This window comes from Myxocyprinus asiaticus, chromosome 46 (assembly GCF_019703515.2).
Source record: "Myxocyprinus asiaticus isolate MX2 ecotype Aquarium Trade chromosome 46, UBuf_Myxa_2, whole genome shotgun sequence".
NCBI classification, from domain to species: domain Eukaryota; kingdom Metazoa; phylum Chordata; class Actinopteri; order Cypriniformes; family Catostomidae; genus Myxocyprinus; species Myxocyprinus asiaticus.
Window position 1 is genome coordinate 14173494 of NC_059389.1, and position 20533 is coordinate 14194026.

At 35.5% G+C, this 20533-nt stretch overlaps 2 protein-coding genes across 2 annotated transcripts in view; one reads left to right on the top strand and one right to left on the bottom strand.

Annotated features, from left to right (window-relative positions):
• LOC127435696 (centrosomal protein of 290 kDa-like) overlaps positions 1–12333 on the bottom strand; it is a 39548-nt gene extending 27215 nt beyond the window's left edge. Inside the window, 13 exon segments of the mRNA XM_051689323.1 lie at positions 305–371; positions 499–599; positions 742–904; positions 1541–1713; positions 4924–5047; positions 5199–5219; positions 6296–6418; positions 8462–8548; positions 9654–9836; positions 10635–10781; positions 11456–11476; positions 11725–11778; positions 12139–12333. Of these exon segments, the coding sequence (XP_051545283.1) occupies positions 305–371; positions 499–599; positions 742–904; positions 1541–1713; positions 4924–5047; positions 5199–5219; positions 6296–6418; positions 8462–8548; positions 9654–9836; positions 10635–10781; positions 11456–11476; positions 11725–11778; positions 12139–12333 (1459 nt within the window).
• A 5777-nt stretch (positions 12334–18110) lies between these two features.
• LOC127436261 (protein O-mannosyl-transferase TMTC3-like) overlaps positions 18111–20533 on the top strand; it is a 47699-nt gene continuing 45276 nt past the window's right edge. Inside the window, exons 1-3 of the mRNA XM_051690307.1 lie at positions 18111–18240; positions 19247–19460; positions 19720–19938. Of these exons, the coding sequence (XP_051546267.1) occupies positions 19272–19460; positions 19720–19938 (408 nt within the window). The 5' untranslated portion in view covers positions 18111–18240; positions 19247–19271. The remainder of the gene's footprint in view (positions 18241–19246; positions 19461–19719; positions 19939–20533) is intronic.

Genomic DNA, 20533 nt, shown 5'->3' on the forward strand with positions numbered 1-20533 from the left:
AATTAAGGAAATATGGTGTCAGTATTACAAATTATACAACAGATAGTTCTAGTCCTCTATTCTGATTGGACAAGTGGAGTGCTGATAATTTGCATAACAGCACTGGTGCACTTCACAGTTAGTATCACTCCGCTTTTGGAACTATTTTCACAGTGAAGCGATTATAGACAAAATACCTGGCATATCGTGTCTAAAATGCAAGTTACTTGATAATAAGTTCTTGTTTATAGACCTAAAATAAATATCACACAAGCTCATGTGATATTGCGAAAATGTATCACGAAATAAATCATCTTGGTCTCACTTTTATCCTTCACCAGGGCACGAATGCGTTGTTTCAGCTCAAGTCTTTCCTCCTCGAGGCGCTCGATCTATGGAGTTACACAAGTCCAGTAAAGTCCAGTTAAGGGTCAGAGAAATTTCAACATGGACAACCATCGAAAGTCAGACCATTATGGTCTCAAGACCATCAAGATCACCTGAATCTGTCTTCATTACCTCTTTCAGGAGAACCTGGTTCTCTGCTTTGTACTGTCTCTGTTTTAAAAACTTTGATCTCTGGAATTCAGTCAAATCCAGTTCTTCCTTTGGATTTAATCCTAGAGTGGGAAGATGATCCCAACGCAGATTATAACACATATTTATTTTAACAGTATGGAATGTGAAAACACTGTAATGCTTCTAGGTAAAGGTAAGATGAGAGGGAATTCCTACAGAGTAAAAAGAAAGATTGAAGTGTACCAAGTCGTTCTCTTAGATCTTCGTTCTCATTCAGTAGATTGTTGATTTTCAGCTCTAGCTGGTTTACCTCTTTGATCATGGTCTCTATCTCACGGTCTCTGACTCTGATCTGGTTTTTACATTCTTTGATCTCGGCAATAGCAGCTTCTAAGCCATCCGTCCCCTGAAATTTTACAATACAGTGGAGTATTTTACATTGCTAAATGAGGGGACTCGCTTCAGTTTAAGTATGTATAACATAATATTTTATTAGAGCAGACAGACTTGTTGAAACTCAATGAAGACTGAAAAATATACTGTATAATTGACCGTTGTCCCAGGCAACCTATATCCTACATGGCTGTTAGTTTCATGTTTCTCATATCACTCCACAGTCTCTTTCTTCTCACATAATAAACTAATTTTAATTCAAATCAATATTTCATGCCCATTTATTTCATAACTTTGTATGTAACAGTGTAATAAGTGGGATAATGTACATTCATTTTGAAATCATCTAAAAAAAAACTTTTAGGGTGATACAAGACCTGTTACAAGTCGGGGTTAATTTTATAATAATGTTCGGCTAGCTGTACATTGTCCCTTTATAATCAAAAGATCTTTTGAAGATGTTTTGTGACATCATCAATTTTGGGATGAGTCAACCTAACCTTCATCAAACTGTTTACATAGGCCACTATCAATATGAGACTGAGAGTAGATTGTAAACTATAACTAAAAGTAAACTGCACATCAACACTATTGGCTGTAGTAGTGAGTACTAATGTATACTGTATATCAGCATGCTTAATAAACTCACAGACTTATACAGATGGATATGGCTGAGTGTGTCATTAAGCTCTTTGTCTTTATCCCTGGCATCCATCTCAGCCAGTTGGGCGGCACGCTCAGCCTCTAGAGCTCTTCTTTCGGCTCCCTGGAGTTTAGCACTCAACTCTTCCAGTTTACGCTGCTGCAAGCTTGATGTGAGGCCTGCAAATAAACAATTACAAAAAGCAGATTAATGGTGCATTTATGTGTAAAGTTGAATGGAACCAGTAGTGTAGACAACAATTCTAGGGAGATTCATAACCATAATGGTATTCATTGTAGACAACATGCACTTACAATGGAAGTCTATGGGGAAAATGTACAAGAGGATTTAAAGGGAAAATTCACCCTAAAACGAAAATTCTCTCATCATTTACTCACCCTCATGCCATTCCAAATGTGTATGACTTTACTTCTACAGAACACAAATATTTTTAGAAGAATATCTCATCCAGACCTTTGAAGTTCCAGAAATCACATAATGGCAGCATCAATATTTAACTCCTTTTTGTTTTGTTTTTTTACTATAAATATCCACTTTCACTTTCACATTCTGACCCACACCTATCATGTTGCTTCTAAGACATAGATTCAAACACTGGAGTCTTATGGATCACTTTTATTCTGCCTTTATATGATTTTTAGAGCTTGAAAGGTCTGGTCACTATTCACTTGCATTGTTTACACCTACAGAGCTGAAATATTCTTCTAAAAATCTTTGTTTGTTTTCAGCAGAAGAAAGTCATATACATCTGGGATGGCATGAGGGTGAGTAAATGATGAGAGAATTTTCATTTTTGGGTGGACTTTCCCTTTAAAAGGTTGTTTTTATCTATTTTTTATTTGTTGTATTTTTGATGAAACACTTATTATTCAGAAATATATGTTTATTATTTGATCTGTAAAGTTGTCTAAATTGTCATTTTGAGACTACTTTTCTAGGTGAATGACTACATAATTTACATGATAATAATGACATTATGATGGATATAACTTTGGACAGATAAGGTTAGTAAGCGATTCTATCACACCAGTCTCATGCATGTGTAATATTTGCGAGTTATGGTTATAATTGTGAAACAGTGCGACATATTTCAAATGTTTATGCACAGTGCTGTACACTTGCCCCATAGACTTTTATATAAAGTGCATTACTATAAATATGATTTTTTGCTTGTTTTTACAAACACAGAGATGAGTCGAAATTATTTCAACTAATTATTGGTTAGGCCTTATACTCTAGATGTCAGGATCTCGACACTCCTGCTAAGCTTTCATTTGGTGTCGAGATACTGTCACCTGTTCAGTGCTTTAACCTTGTGTGTGTGTATTTCTTCCCATCTACTGGCACTTCTGATTATATCTATCGGATTCTTTTTGCCTGTTTTTGACTTAATATTTTTCTCCCTTGTTGGGCTTGTTTAGCTTTTGGCCAGTCTGTTCCTGTGCCAAACCCCCCCCCCCCCATGTTTTTGTTCTGTACTTTTACAAACCCAATAAATCTTACCATTACAAGACTGTCTGCATTTGAGTCCTGTTCCATAACCTGACAGTAGACTGCTTTCGATAACACTTCTGTAAGGCTGGCACCAGGATGTCTACACCCAAAAGGCTCTGAGCCAATGTCATAAAACTCACACAGAAGAGCATCTTTACCTGAGACAACACACCCTACTGATTAAGGACCATAAAACGCAAAACTCACTCACATCTGCCCCCTCTCTCATCTCAGGTCACTTTCGGGTCCTGAGTCCTAAGCTATGACTTATCCTGTTCTGTAATATAAAAGGTTTTCTGATCATACATGTTTGGTATCATTCAAGAGGTCCCAGTGCAACTGGTAAAACAGTCTCATTGCCTTTCAACAAAGTCAAATCACAAGTAAGATTTAAGAACTTAGTAAAATACTGCATTCTATCATTCTATCAGGGACATGCCCCTCCCAGATCTCTCACAGGGACCAGATGCTGTATGCAGATTAGGTGCATTCTTTGTAAACATCAAACGACCTACTCAATCACAAATTTCAAAGGTCTACCTTCAAACCCCTAAATTGTAAACCAAATCCTGAATAACATCAAACACACACATCTGAAATAACAATAGAATCGTTTGATATTTAAGGAGAGATGCCAATGGAATCAGGGAGTCTGTATTCAGATATCCCACATAATTGCTGTGTGTAGTTTTTCTCTACCAGGTATGCAATTCTTATTGATAAATGTTTAAATTTGACTTATTATTGTCCAATTGGAATTGATGAATGTATTATTTTACTTGGTAAATAAATTGTTACATTTGAGTTTATTCTAATTTACTCTGAAATTATTGTCTTTAGTAGATTACGTTAAGTCCATGTTTCCGCAAATCTACGACCAGGTTAGTAGCGGACTAAAGCTCAGTTCTGAGTGGAGCATGGGGCACACCAACTGAGACTTTAGAGTTCCGACTAACAAATTGGCATTAGTTCAAGTGTACTCAAAGTGTACAGGCTCGATATGGAATTTCCGTTTAGGACAACACGAAGTTGTCGAACAAGCCTAAATAGGGTGAAGTCTAAACCTCTGGTTATTGTAATATTTTCTAGCTAAGTGTACATAGGAAACTATGGCATGATTATATAAAGCTATTTTAACTTAGGTATTGTTGGTCTACCTTTGTAAATTTAGTGGTCATGACCTCTGGGTAGAAAGAATGTTACTCTAATTAAGTGTTTACTATCTAAGGAGACAAAATACTTTTAGATAAAAGGGCAAGCATGAGCAACCATCTAATTAGTATTTAGTCAATCACCATTTTAATGACCAATACTGGTGTATTTGTGACCGTGAGATCCACGTACATGGCCGGTGCGAGACTCTCTAAGCGACAGGAATCCGAATGAATGAGTACAATATAAAATAGAGTTAAATACGATGATCAAATGTTAAACCAAATTTAATAATAATAATTAAGATTGGAACATTAATATATCCTTGGAAACTTTTATAATTGGAGTCAGATAAAATAAACAGGGATCATAAAACGAATAATATAGTTATTTAATTGGAACTAAATAACTTAAACTTAATGCGCACGATAAGACAGAATGCACAGGAGACCTTCAGCCACGCCAGTGGATACCGTCCTTGGGCCATTGGGTGGCCAACCCCCCCCCCCACCACCCCTCAAACTTCAATTGTTTTTAACCAGGAATATTCCTTTAAATCCAAAGGATATTCCACAGATCATTTAACAATTGACCATTGGTGGTTAATCAATGTACCATACCATAAATTAGTAAATATGTCTCTCTGCAGTATTTCTAAAGGTAGCACCACCACTCTAAATTTATTAAGAGTGATACGCTGGCGTATACATATAGAAACAGACCTTTATCCTTCTTTAAAGGCTTTTTCAGCTCCTCGATGAGCATTGAGTTCCTTTCCATTTCTGTCGTGTACTGCTCGACTTGCACTGACAGCATCTTGATCTGGTTGTCCCTCTCTTGCACAGCCTTTTGAAGTCAAACACAAAGTCAGTGACTTCCTTAAAGCCCCGCTGGGACACAATGAGATGAACCAATGTGATGGAAGACTTGGCAAAGATGGATGAAAAGAGAAAAATGTAAAAACACAGACAGAGAAATGAGAAACAGAGATACTCACGCCACACAGTTCATAAATGACCTGACCCGGGAAAGACATAAATGAGAGAGCAAGAATGGAAAAGGAAACATTTGAAAGCCAATGAGATAGTTGAAAGGAAGCAGTAAAGCTTAAAAAGAAAACAACAAAAGAAACAGCACACAAATACACAAAAAAGACATGAAATACCTGTAGCAAAAACACACAGATTGACAATGCGTTGGCAATGGATCTGAGACGTACAGTATCTTAAGTCATGATTAATAGCAGGGCTCAACAATAAGTATGGCCTAATGACCCTGGGCCAGTGTGAGCTTCAGGCCAGGAACTGCCATTTGCATCAGTTCTGTGATGTCACTAAATCTTACATTTGTTGATCATATACATGTGTTTTTATGCCTTGCAAATGGAAACATTTGGTATTGGTAGTGTATTGGACATTATTTAAAAATGCCTAATATTTAAATAGTTAACTAGATGGCTAACATACTCTAGATGAGGCTTTGTTAAAATTGCAAGAATGATCTTCGATAGTCTTATAAATCGCAGTTACAATGGGTTGAACATAAACAAAACTCCATATGCCATTTTGTTCAAGCAAAAGTGTATTTATGAATTCATAGTTGCCTATGGAGTTTATAACTGTTTAATGTCCAGGCATTATTGCAAATTAAAAACCTATTTTTTAAAAGAAAACTTAATTTCATGAAAAATATAAATATATTTTTAGATATTATTTTAGCATTTTTTGAGGTGGGGCCATTATCAGAAGCTAACTTGCTAATTGTCTAAAGGATTGACATAATTTTCTGGAATTTTCCAAGCTGCTTAAAGGCACAGATAAATTAATATATGTAAACGTCTGACCCACTGGAATTATGATATAGTCAATTAAAAGTGAAACAATCGGTTTCTAAACAATTGTTGGAAAAATTACTCATGTCATGCTCAAAGTAGATGTCCTAAATGACTTGCCAAAATTATAGTTTGCTAATATTAAATCTGTGGAGTGGTTAATTTTTTTTTAAATGACTTCAACCTAAGCATATGTAAACTTCTGACTTCAACCGTAGTTCAGAAATGTCTCAGGATAGAGAGGTGTATAATATGTGACTGACCTGTTGCAGTGCGATGATGTTGCTTTTGTCCGAGTCCATCTGAATAGATCGGAGCTTCTCCCTGAGATCTCTGATCATCTGCTGATACTCTAAGATTTCCATATCTTTTACTGATAAAACACTCTGAAAGGCACAAACACACAGCAGTTAGAGCTAGTTGAACATCTTCAATAAACAACCAACAATGCCATTGAATTCAGAGAGCTCAGATCTATCATTTAACATCATCCACAAATGTGGCCTCTCAAGAACTGGGCCCAGTAGCAGCAATTTTTGCCGGAAGCCTGATAAACCAATCATCTTCCAGCACTATTGTACTGTTAAGTGATGGGACAGTTCTGTAGGTTGCTAGGGTGTGCGCTACACTCTGCAAGTTACACATTTGGCACCGATTTTTTATTTTTTTTTTTTTGCCACTTTTACTAAGACTACAGGCCATTTCAAATTAGGTGGAAATTTGAGCAACTCTGTTAGCTTTTCAACTTTTTGGGCCTTTTTCATCAGGTAGATGTATAGAGTCTATTCAAACAAAAGGCAGTCACAATAAACATGGTAACATTATTTTGTGTTAGGCATGATTTTAACTGATGGTTGTCTGAGTGTGTATTGTGTTGACTTGTTCAGAGTCTTAACAGTGTAATTATGTAAAATTTGATACTTGTTTGTGAATTTGATATTCCTTTAAAGCTGTAATGTTTATTGGATTTGTACACATGCAACAGAAATGCTGCAAATAGTGCTCACGCTATCATTAAGGTTGTGAACTTCATTTGTATCTGGTGCTTGATCTTGAAAACATATTCTTATGTAGCTTTCATTTTCTTTTTCCTGTGTTTCCTGTAAGACATTGGTTCTGTTTGTTTGCTTCAGGACCTAGATTTTACATTGGACAATTGACAACCCAGGTTATAAGATATTTTTCATGTTGAGAAGTAAACAAATGGTCAAACACTGAAATGTAATAAAATTACCATGAACTGCAAAGACTCAATAAAATGCTAAATTATTAACATTACATACACTGAATAGGAAAACTGACAATTTTTAACATGAATGAAAACAGTGGAGATGTGATTTACCAGCCTAATACATCGCACAAACATTGGGCTAAATATTAGTATAAGTATTGGATATACACTCCGCGAGCACTTTATTAGGAACACCTGCACACATACTTAATCATGCAATTATCTAATCAACCAATCATGTGGCAGCAGTGCAATGCATAAAATCAAGCAGATACAGGTCAAGAGCTTCAGTTAATGTTCACCTCAACCATCAGAAAGGGGAAAAATATGATCTCAGTGATTTTGACTGTTTGTGCCAAATGGGCTTGTTTGAGTATTTCTGTAACTGCTGATCTCCTGGGATTTTCACATCTCTAGAGTTTACTCAGAATGGTGCCGAAAACATTCAGTGAGCGGCAGTTCTGTGGACAGAAATGCCTTGTTGATGAGAGAGGTCAATGGAGAATGGCCAGACTGGTTCGAGCTGACAGAAAGGCTATGGTAACTCAGATAACCACTCTGTACAATTGTAGTGAGCAGAATAGCATCTCAGAATGCTATTCTAAGATGCGGGTTGGCGCTGTTTTGGCAGCACGAGGGGGACCTACACAATATTAGCCAGGTGGTTTTAATGTTATGGCTGATCGGTATATTATCCTAATAACCATGATTATATGGTTAGTTGCATCTTATTATTTGCATATACCATTGTTTTTTCACCTGCAATCCTGCAATTTGTTTTTTTTTTTTTTTTTTTTTTTTGCAATCTAAGCATTGATCACCACTGTTGTAAAAAACAGATATTAGATTTAATAAAGGTCAATGACATTATAGATGTGTGTTAGCAATGCTTAACAAATAGGCTATCTGTTCCCCACAGTTTGTAAGAGTAAAAAACAATGTCATTGCATACTCATTTTACAATATTATTGTTTGACCAAGGCTGGCACAAAAACAAAGCATTCTTTTCTTCAAAAGTGACTCCTTAAACACAGATAATTTCAGACTGATAAAACCACATACACTTAAATTGAGAAAACCAGCTACTCACCACAGTATTACTGAGAAATGAGGAACATTCACACCAAATGATCTAATTTGCATATAAGATGTTATTACTATTTGTCACAGTTGAGATGGTGGTTGGTGTGGGACTCACCTTCCACTCCTCCACTTTGGCATTAACAGCAGCCATAACAGGGTCATCTTCAGCTCGAGCCTGGATCTGTTCTGTCAACTCTCTGACCTTTAAAAAGATAATAGGCAAAAGCTTTCTTTAATGTCAAATCCTTTTTTGGATTTTTTTTTTTTTGAAGCAATTAAGAACAATTGTTTTTTTTATACGGTTGTCAGGTGTATTCTGTTGATTCATGTCTTTTATTTTGAAATTCTAGTTCCTGTTTCATGTCATGTGTTCCTGTTTCCCTAGTCATGTGATTTCTGTTTTCCCTCCATGTTCATGTGTCAGTTTTCATTGGTTTATTGTTTAATTATCTTGTTATCAGTTCTGTTTGTTCATTGGTTTATGTTCTCCCATGTCTTGTATTTAAGCCCTCATGTGTGCATTGTCTATTTGTCGAGTATTGAATGTGAATGTTGTCAAGTTATAGTCAAGTTCATGGTTTTGTTAGATCACTTTTGTAGTTAGGGTTACTGGTTATCACGTTTATAAATAAACTGTACTTGGGTTCTTCATCTTCACGTCTTCGTCATTGTCAGCAGTTCCAGCATACGTTACAACGGTATATATCATTGCTACATATAAATACATTTTTTACAAAAGAAAAACCTATTACATCTTTTTAAACTGCACTATTATGACTCAAAGACATTACTACATTACAACTTTTTCTGTTGAAGCATAATTTTCTGTAAAGCTGCTTTGAAATTATGTGTTGTGAAAAGTGCTATACAAATAAAAATGACGACTTTAGCGAATCAAAATGCATAGAAAAAATACACGTTTTTAGCTGGGACTAAAAAAAGCAGATATTACGAAGACTATGAGGTAGTGAGTTTCATAGCTTAGGAGCAACAACACAGAAAGACCTACCACCCAAGGAAGATAATTCATGTACACAGTTCAGTCACGCAAACTTCTCAGATTTATGCCAGACAGTTACCAATTTCAAAAACAAAGATGCACTGTATATTTTTGCAATTGGATATCCACTGTTTAGTCTCAGTCTCAGACCACAGACCAAACACAAAAAAATTTCACACATTAAAAGCCTAGTGTGACTGCCCCTTAAGTGGGCAGTTCTTGGCCAGAATAAGCTGCAAAGTGGACCAGACTTTGCCAGTAATCAACAGGCTGCCTGTGCAAGTGAGTTTCATTAACGATACAGCACCTGGATCTTGCCGTGGTCTCTCTCTTTTCTCAGCTGATCCATGATAGCATCTGTCTGCTGAACTGCAATCTTCATTTTGTTGTACTCATCTGTCATCTCTTCCATCTCTTTCACAGACTCCTCCAGATTCTTCTGCAGGTGCTCATTCTCACTCTTTAGGTTGGCAACCATATCCTCAGCATGCTGGGAATATGGACAATATGTTGACCAAAAAGATTATTTAAGAAAACAGGTGATCACAAGGGGACATATTATGGAAAACAAGATTTTCCTTCCTCTTTTGAAATAAGAGTTTAATGCACTATGTAGTCATACTCTAATGTTCAGTGGGTTCCCAGTGGAAAGGGATCCCAGTCCTTCAAGACAGTCTGTTGAATGACAGTGTGAACTACAGTAGAAGTTTTCAAATGCAAAGATGTTTGCCAATCATAACAGAGGTCATTTACATATAGAAATCTTAAAGGTACAAAATAATAATTACATGAAAACTGAAGACAAACTTTGATGTTGGCTTGACAAAGCCTTGTATGAACTCTGAAAGTCTGAAAAAAAAGTTTAAAAGCTTAGGGTTTTACAGTCGAGTACAGTCAAGGACAGGCGGACAGACAGATGGATGGATGGATGGACGGACAGATAGATAAGACAAAAAGAGTGACAGACAGACAGACAGATAGAGAGTGAGAAAGAAAGAGAGAATAGAAAGAAACAGAATAATAGGTAATTAATATAGAGTTAAAAAAGATAGAAAGAGAAAATTAAATGAGAGACAGATTGTCAGAGAAAGAAAGAAAAAGGCGAAAACAAAATTAAATGAGAGACAGAATGATAGATAGTCAGAGAAAGAGAGAGAATTATAAAAAGAAAGAAATGACCTTTCAAAACCAACCCAGTAACCTAATCCTTTGACCACATCTGAACATGTTTTAAATGTCAATGTCATGATGGCATTATATAGGAGGCTAAAGGTGATTATGGTGTTACCTGCAGATCCTCCAAGCACTGGTAGAGTTGTTGGTTGGCTCTGGTAAGTCTCCTCTGAATCTCATTGCTCTCCTCCTTGGTCTGAAAAAGATCTTTCTTATCCCATTCCTTTTTGTAAAACTCAACATCCTGTTGCAGCTGTTCATTCTGCAGTATAAAAAATTATATATTACTTTATCATGAAGCATCATTTACAGGTGAATGAGTGGATATTATGTCATATAAACATAAGGTGTCATGTTTCAACTTAATTATTGGTTCTGATTGGTTGACACATTCCAGGGGTGTTGATTATATTTCTATAATTGCACAGCTATGATGTAGTTCCAGGTTTGCTGACCGCATTACAGTTGCATATCATGTAGACACATTCTTTCTGAATTGTTAAAAAGCTTCAAATTAACAGAACGTCAAAGAGCCATCCATTATACCATGGGAAAAAAACCATTTAAAGACAAAGACACTTGTCAAGCAAATCAGATATACAACAAAAAAATTTTTTTTTTTTTTATTAGAATTTCAATAATTCAAAAGTTAATCTTTATTTATGCATTATATGTATTATTAATCCCCTTGGGATGCAACCTGGGATTAAGTGTCTTGATCAAGGGCATCATTGTGATAGTTAATGGATCAATAACCTTTCGTTTACCAGCCCAGGCTCTTCTCTCTCTAACATACACACAGTAGTGCCTACACAAAAACACACACAGTATGCTAGACCTACTGTAACTGTGATGGGTGGTGCAGTTCCATTTGATGTAAGCATGTTTCTAATAAATAGACTGGCTACTCTAATTCTGCCTAATATGGGGTCTTACCTCCTGCTTAAGCTGCTTTATCTTGAGGGGGCATTGATAAGAGCAAAGAGATTAGAGCAAAGAAAGAAAAAGATAAAGAGCATGTATGAAAGTAAAATGAATTGTCAGACAGGTGGCACAGTTAGACTGGTACCCAACCTAAATGCATAAGACCCAAGTCTTTAAATGATTTTTTAGATGTGCAGATAGAGAGACTGAGAAATGATAAAAGCAAAAGAAAGTAGGAAAGATGTACCGATTTGCAGGCCAACAAAGGGGGGTGGGCTTACCTCTCTTTTCAGTTTCCTGTTCTTCTCTTCAGCCTCTTCAGCACGGAGAGACAGCTGTGAAATGCAAAAAAATGCAATCAATGCATTAACTTGTTCTCAATCCTACACCTGCAGCTTGCATCTAGGTTATTATTTATTTTTTATGGGTTTTTAATGGACAGTAAGACAGGAAAATGCTGGGAAAATCGGATCTGGTCAGGATGGAGGTCGGACTCAAACCTGTGACCCCCTAAACACAACAGCTCTTGTACTGTATGTGTCACACACATGCACTACCCACTGTGCCACAGCTCCAACAGCATGTAACAATGTATTAATAAATAAATAGCACAATTAAAAAAATCGAATCCACTAAACAGCTTTTCCACTTTTGCATGTGGTATTTCAGCACAAAACCAGGAAATTCAGTCCTACCTCTTCGCTGGCTTTCCTCTCCTTTCCCATTTCCTTCTCCAGCTGGGTCACCTCTCTCTCCTTGTGCTCCAAGTGACTCTCCAGTTGGTGAATCTCATCCCGGAGGAAACGGGTGTCCCCCCCCCACCCATCACGCGCTGTGCCATCTGGACAGGAAGTGAGGCAAATCTGAATAAGCCTCAAACAAAGAGCCATGGTGCCAAAACTCTTCATCTATGCATGTGTGTTGCTGATGCAGTCAAGCTGTCCAGCTCAATGACATCTAATTTCTTTTTACAATTAGAGACTGTGAAATGTCTCACTGTGATGTTTACAATTGACATGGTAATAACTGACAGCACCACACAGGGAATTAGCCCAGTAATCTTCTTAACACTGTTCTTGCACACAGACTGCTCACAAACATCACATAAATACAAATCAAATGAGTGAACTGATCATTTATGTTTTAATTAACGTCTGATACAGTGTTACTGGTATTCTTTATAGTCACAATAATCATCATTCCATAACTCCAGCTCACTTTCCAGCTGCAGGAATTTGGCTTTCAATTCATTTTCTGCAATAAATCAATTCATCCCTGCATAAGTAAATAAAACCAAATAAATAAATTGCACTGCTATGTTAAAACAATACACAAAAAACATGTCTCGTGAGTAACTATTAAATCAATAACAGACTGTTTGTTTGAAACAGTTACAGTGCATGCAAGGCTCAACTACATTCAAACTTTGTAGATAAATTCAGTCTTAGATTTGCTTGAATATTCAATATAGTTTTGCAATCTCCTACTGGCTTACACTGAAAACATTTTCAGAATTCAAAATCTTAAAGGAATAGTTCACCCAAAAATAAAAATTCATAATTTAATCACCCTCATGCCATCCCAGTTGTGTATGACTTTCTTTCTTCTGAACACAAACGAAGATTTTTAGAAGAATATTGATATTAGATCCATACAATGCAAGTGAATGGGTACCAACATTTAGAATTTTCAAAAGGACATAAAGGCAGCATAAAAGTAATCCATAAGACTCTAGTAGTTTTATGTCCTTTTGAAAAGATTTGGAAAGATATCTTTCTTTAAATATCTCAGCACTGTAGGTCCATACAATGCAAGTGAATGGTGACCAAAACTTTGAAGCTCCAAGAAAACACATAAAGGTAGCATAAAATAACCCATATGACTCCAGTGGTTTAATTCATGTCTTCTTAAGCGATCTAATAAAAATTTGGGTGAGAACAGACCAAAATATAACTCATTTTTTACTGTGCATTTGCCATTGCAGTCTCTAGGCACGATCATGATTTCAAGCTTGATTACACTTCCTAGCGCTTGACCCATGCACAGAACGCTAGATAGCGCTAGGTAGTTTAATTGAGCTTAAAATCATGATAGCCAAGGATAATGCTGATGTCAAGGTTTATTGTGAAAAAGGAGTTATATTTTGGTTTCTGGTCTAAAAAGACATGGATTCATATGGATTACATTTATAATACCTTTATGTGCTTTTTGGAGCATCAAATTTTGGTCACCATTCACTTGCATTGAAAGGATCTACAGGGCTGAGATATTTTTCTAAAAATCTTTGTTTATGTTCAGCAGAAGAAAGTCATACACATCTGGGATGGCATGAAGGTGAATAAATGATGAGAGAATTTTCTTTTTGGGTGAACTATTCCTTTAAGTTGTTATTCACTGAAAATAATGCTGGACAGCCATGGTCACCATTCATTTTCATTGTATTGAAAAGAGTAGCGTTGATATTTTTTACCATAAATTTGACCAATCTTTGTTCCACGGAAGAAAAATTCATACAACATTGGGATGAAGTGAGAGTGAGTATAAAGTATGGTGAAATAATTTTCATTTCTGGGTGAACAATCCCTTTAAAAATGAAACACTTACCATTATATATTGTTTTATTGAGGAATTAATGTAAAAAATATGTTTCTTTTACCATTTGCTTTTATTCTGACGAGTAATGTGACCCGGAAGTAGCTTCTCAATTGTCTGATTAGCCTGATGGTAATAAGTGTTCTACAATGGAATGCAAGAAGTCTCACAGCAAATGGACAAGAATTTAAGAAATTTATAATGGAATTAAAACAAAAACCAAGTATAATATGTGTACAAGAAATGTGGCTCAAACCAAATCTGCAATTTAAAATATTTGGATATAATTCTGTCCAGAAGGATAGAATGGGAGCACAAGGTGGAGGGGTAGTGACATTTATTCAAGAGGGAATAGCATATAGAACGCTTACAGATGTCAAAGAAATAATATGTGTTGGTATAGAGGTATTCTACCAAGGGGGATCAATTGTGATTTTTAACTTTTACAATCCATGTGACAAAATTTCACAAGAGTTACTTGAAAAGGTTGGTGGAAATACAGGGAAAAGGAACTATGGTGTGGAGATTTCAATGCACATAATTGGCTATGGGGTAGTACAAAGATAGATTGTAATGGGGAAATAGTGGAGCAATTTATGGATGATAGATCACTGGCATGTTTAAATACAGGAGAAGGCACTAGATACAATATAACAGGGAATACTACATCAAGTATAGATCTAACAATGATTTCAAACGAGATGGCAGAGATGTGCGAATGGTATGTGATCAATGATACTACTATTGGGAGTGATCACTTTCCAATAATTTGCACAATAAGAGTTAACAGTTATAAAACAGATTATTATCTGCAAAGAAAATGGTTATATGAAAAAGCAGACTGGAAATCTTTTAAAAATTATTGTGAGAGAAATATAAATCTAGTAAATGATGAATCAGTAGAAACTTTTTGTGGATCTCTTTCTAATAAGATATTAGAAGCAGCAATATTATACATCCCTCAAAGGAAAGCAGGTCAGAAAATGAAGAATATACCATGGTGGACAGAAGAGTGTAATAGAGCAATTAAGAAAATAAACAATATATTCAAACAACTAAAGAAAAACATGAATATGACTAATGTTTTGAAATACAAGAGAGCTAGAGCAAATGCAAGAAGAATTATAAAGAATGCTAAAAAAGTAGGTTGGAGAAATTTCTGTTCAACAATAGGAACAGATACACCTATGAATAAAATTTGGAATATGATATTAAGTATGAGTGGAAAAGGTAAAAAGACATTTCAAATACCAGTTTTAGTAGAAAATGATGTAGTTGCAATATCAGATATAGAAAAAGCAAATTTATTAGGAAAATCATCAGAAAGATCTCATAATATAGAACTGGGAGGAAAATATGAACAAAGTAGAAGAACTATGTTAGAAAGAAATCAGGATATTATGAGGAAGTAAAATGAGAGTGACTGCTGTTTTGATATGGAATTCACAATTACAGAATTAAGAGTTTCATTGCAAAGCTGTGATAATACTGCACCCGGACAGGATAACTGAAGTTATATAATGTTCAAGCATTTATCAGATAAGACATTGAAATTTGATTAAGATCTGGAAAGAAGGAGTAATTCCAAAAACATGGAAACAGGCAGTAGTAATACCGACTGTAAAGCCAGGGAAAGTTCCAAATTTACCTGGAAGTTATCGCCCAATAGCGTTAACCTCAAACTTATGTAAATTAATGGAAAAAATTATAGTAAAACATTTGTCTTATGATCTAGAAAAGAAAGGGAAATATAGCAAATATCAGTGTGGGTTCAGGAGTGGAAGATCGACAATAGATGCTTTAGTAAAAATAAGTAATGATATAGAAAAACAATGAGTATGAAAGAAATCATGGCTGTGGTATATTTTGATATTGAAAAGGCATATGATACGGTATGGAGAGAAGGATTGCTAATAAAAGCTGATAGAATGGGAATAGCAGGTAGAATGTATAATTGGTTGTTACAATTTTTATTTGAAAGAACATTTGTAGTTAAGGTGGGTTCAAGCCAGTCATCTTTTTTTAATGCAGTAAATGGTATACCACAGGGAAGTGTAATCAGTCCTCTACTTTTTAATGTTATGATTAATGATATATTTGGAAACGTAGGCCCTGGTATAAGATGTGCATTATATGCAGATGATGGTGCCATATGGAAGAGGGGTCGAAACATCTCGCAGGTCATCTCTTGCATGCAGGCAGCCATTAAAAAGGTGGAACAGTGGACTATAGACTGGAGATTTAAAATGTCAACAAGTAAATCATGTTGTATATTATATACTCGCAAAAGAGAAATCCCAGAACATTATGAATTAATATTATATGATAAAGCTTTAGAACGAGTGAAATCATTTAAATATCTAGGTGTCTGGTTTGATAGCAGATATACATGGAATAAACATATATATGAAATTGATAATAAATGTAGAAAGTCCTTAAATGTGATGAGGGCAATAGCTGGCAAAGAGTGGGGAGCAGAAAGAATAGGATTGTTGATGATATATCAAGCTATGATTAGATCTGTGTTGGATTATGGCTGTATGATATATGGTGCCGCATCAATAACATTAGTAAAGCGACTGGATAAAATACAGTATAGAGCTCTTAGGATATGCGTAGGAGCAGTAAAATCAACACCAATTAATGCTCTACTGGTTGAGGCAAATGAAATGCCACTGAATTTGCACAGAGTAAAATTATTACTGATATACTGGAAATATATGAAGAGTTATGTTGGAAATCACATTGCTACTGAGGTATTAAATAACTGCTGGGAATATGTAAACAAAAAAGAAAGGGGATTTGGATGGAGCATAAGCCCCTTAACAGAAAAATATCAGATTGCAGAGACTGAGTGTAATATGTCACCTGTATGGGGAGAGGTACAGGCATGGACTTTTCCTGAGGTTGAAATTGATCTGGAGATGTTAAAAAAGATAAGGGATTGGGAGGAAATGGACATGATAACATCTAATATTAAAAAGCATGTTCAGGGAAAATTTTATGAAAGTCTACAAATATATACAGATGGATCAAAAGATCCAACCACAGGAATTACAGGAATAGGAATGTATATTCCAGTAGTAAGTGCAGAAATGTCAAAAAGATTAACAGCTAATTTATCTATATATTCTGTAATCATAATAGGTTTAACATGGGTAGAGGAAATAAGACCTGACAGAGTAGTTATATGTTCTGATTCAGCATCTGTATTAACATCATTAGCTACCCGAAGATCATCCAGAGAAGATTTGATAAATGAAATATTCATGCTCTTGTATCGTATTCAAAGGAAAGGAGGGTCAGTCGGATTCTGTTGGGTACCAGCACAAAAAGGGATTCATGGAAATGAAGCTGCTGATGAGTTAGCGAAGAAGGCTTTAAAAAGAAATGAAGAGGATATTAGAGTACCACTAGGTAAGGGGGAAATAAAATCTATTATTAAGAAAAATATTAAGAAAGAGTGGCAAGAAATATGGGATAAGGACAAGAAGGGAAGACATTTATATCAAATAAAATAAAAAACAGGTAGAAATGAATAAAAATGTATGTGGCAGAAACAAGAAGGAAGAGGTTGTAATAACTAGATTAAGGCTTGGTCATACAGGATTGAACCCTTCATTGGCTTTAATAGGAATCCAAGGAAATGATTTATGCGAATATTGTAGAGAAAAAGAAACTGTAGAGCATGTCATATTTGATTGTAGAAGGTATATACAGGAGAGAAGGGAATTAATACAATATTTAAACAATAATGGACATAAAGATAAGGAGTTGGAGTATCTATTAGGAATAGAGGTTAATAGAGATAGGTTAGGATACAGGGTTTTAATACAATACATGTACAGTACAGGTTTGAGTGATAGAATTTAAATATATCAAAGAACAGATTTGTGTTGTAATGTGTCAGTCTGGATCCAGAGGTTGGAGGAGCTGAGGTGAACTTGAGGTAAACGAGTTTTTTATTTTAATTTTTTATTTTAAGGGATTAAGAGAAAGGCATGGAACACGACGGATTAAACTGAACAGTAGGTGGCGGCATGTGCTCATGACACCAGTTAAATAAAAGAAGAAGAAGAAGAAGAAGAAGACGAAGACCCGGAAGTAGTGTTGTGGCGTTAATGTCGTTATAGATCGAATTTGCTTCTTCAGACAAAATAAACACACGTTCTCTTTTCATTTAGTTTTTCCCCAGATATGACAAGGTGAGTCTTCGATTCGATCATGTTATGTCGATCGTCAATAATAGGTCATGTCTGATTGTAAAAATCCGTGAAATGAGAGCATGCTAATGGAATAGCTTGAGATAGGCTTGGCTTTTTAACCCAGATTCTTTCCATCACTAGTACATTTATTTATTTGAAATGGATTTGTAACTGTTGTGCTTGCAATATTTGATTATCTCAATAAAAAAACAAAACAAATGTTAATTTATTTTTAAGATAGCAAAATGGGCTTGACTTCATTTTCACTGTTGTGCTCAGTCCACCAGGATTATTCGATTTATTCATTCGTTCATTTTAGAAGTCGGTTGCGATCTGTAAACCAAACTTGTAACATGGCTGGAAAAGAGGTTGTGGTTCCATGGGCTTATTTTTAAATTAATTAATTTATTGGTGCTACTGAATTAGACTCTCAATCTGAACAATTATTAAAAAAGTAATATTTCATTATTATTATTTAATCACAATTTATAACAATTATAAAATCACAAACCTCTTTATATTAGCTATACTTTTAACATCACTTGTTTCTGAGACAGTGAAGACAGATTTAACGGGTCACTACATTGTTTGCAGAGGCACTAACAACATGTTTGTCCCCAACATTTTAGATATCTTGCGGATTTTTGCCCAGTAACCTGGTTAATTTCTGACCCTGCATGGTAACCATAATTTTCACCAAAGTATCATAGCTACTGTAGTGATTGTTACTATAATAAAACTGTTGTGTAACTTAGTATTACCCACCACTGTCATCAAAAAAGAAACAAACAAAATTATTGTCAAAGCTTCTGACACCATTTGAAGGATAATGCCAATTTACTATGGCTTAACTCTGGTATTTTGGCAGAAATTGTGGTAACCATGGTAAGTAAGGCTTCAATTAGTCTATGGTGTTGTTAATTTTTAACTTTTTAGCTGTCAGTAACACCCTAACAGGATTTTCAGATGTTTCAGGGGGTTAATAAAGTCTGTTTTGTCTTTGCAGTGCTCAATGAGGTCTCACGTCAGCGATGGCTGTAGTGTCGTGGAAGGAGATCTGTCTTCTGAGTGGACTGGTGGTGGGATGCTACTGGAACAGCCTATTTTGTGGTTTTGTGTTCGATGATGTCTCTGCTATTTTGGACAACAAAGATCTTCGTCCCACCACACCTCTGAAGAATCTCTTTCTCAATGACTTCTGGGGTACACCTATGTCAGAGGTAATTTTTTCCCACTTATGTGAACACCTGAATTAAATGTATTGAAAAGAGATAGTGTAAAGGTTAAAGATAACTGAAAGATTGTTTTTTTGACTCCTACAAGGGTTGATCTATGAGCCCTAACCATTGTGCCTTTCAGCAAGACACTTAAACAGATACTGTAGTTCAATTAAAAAATGAAAATTCTGATTAGAGCTCAAAATGTACACATTTTTACTTTGAGTCATGTTAGATAAAAGCATCTGCTCTTGTTTTCCAGGAGAGGAGCCATAAGTCCTACAGGCCGCTCACTGTCCTTACCTTTCGTCTCAATTACCTGTTCAGTGAGCTGAGCTCCTCGTCCTATCACCTCCTCAATGTGCTTCTTCATGCTGTGGTGTGTGTCCTCTTCCTCCACTTCTGTCGTCTGCTCCTGGACCGAAGCACCAGCCTCATAGCAGCCCTGCTGTTTGCAGTTCATCCCATTCACACAGAGGCTGTAAGTACTGTTTGAAAAAATGTATCCCACTAAAATCATGTTAACATGCATATTGTTTATGTCTTGTGGCTATACTTTTGAAAAAATTTGAGGATTTTAATGTTTACAGATTGGCCCCATTCATTTCCATTGTAAATGACTCACTATAACACAGATTTGTGCTTTTTTTAAAGAAAAGGAGGGGCAAGTGAAAATGTATTTTTGTGGTAATCAATATTGTGCCACAAATGCTGTCGATTGAGATTAACTTGTGTTGGTGAATTTCAACATTGAAAAATGTTCAGCACTTTTAATGTACAGACTAAAAACTTTTTTAGATAATTTCAGTCTTAAGGGTAATATTTATTTTTGTTATTTTTTGTAAAGTTGTAAAGATAAAAGTTAGAAAAGTTCCTATTGACTTGCACTAAAAGAATGTTCAGAATTCGAAATGTTACAGACAGCGTTGATGTTATCACATATTGTATTTGCATAATGAATTGTTATTGGGCGTTTCTCACGAAAATAGCAAGACCTGTCCTGGTCCTATTTTACTCAAAAATCAAAATAAGAAATTATAGAAAATAAAGCCTGTTTTTATGGCCAGTTAAGATTT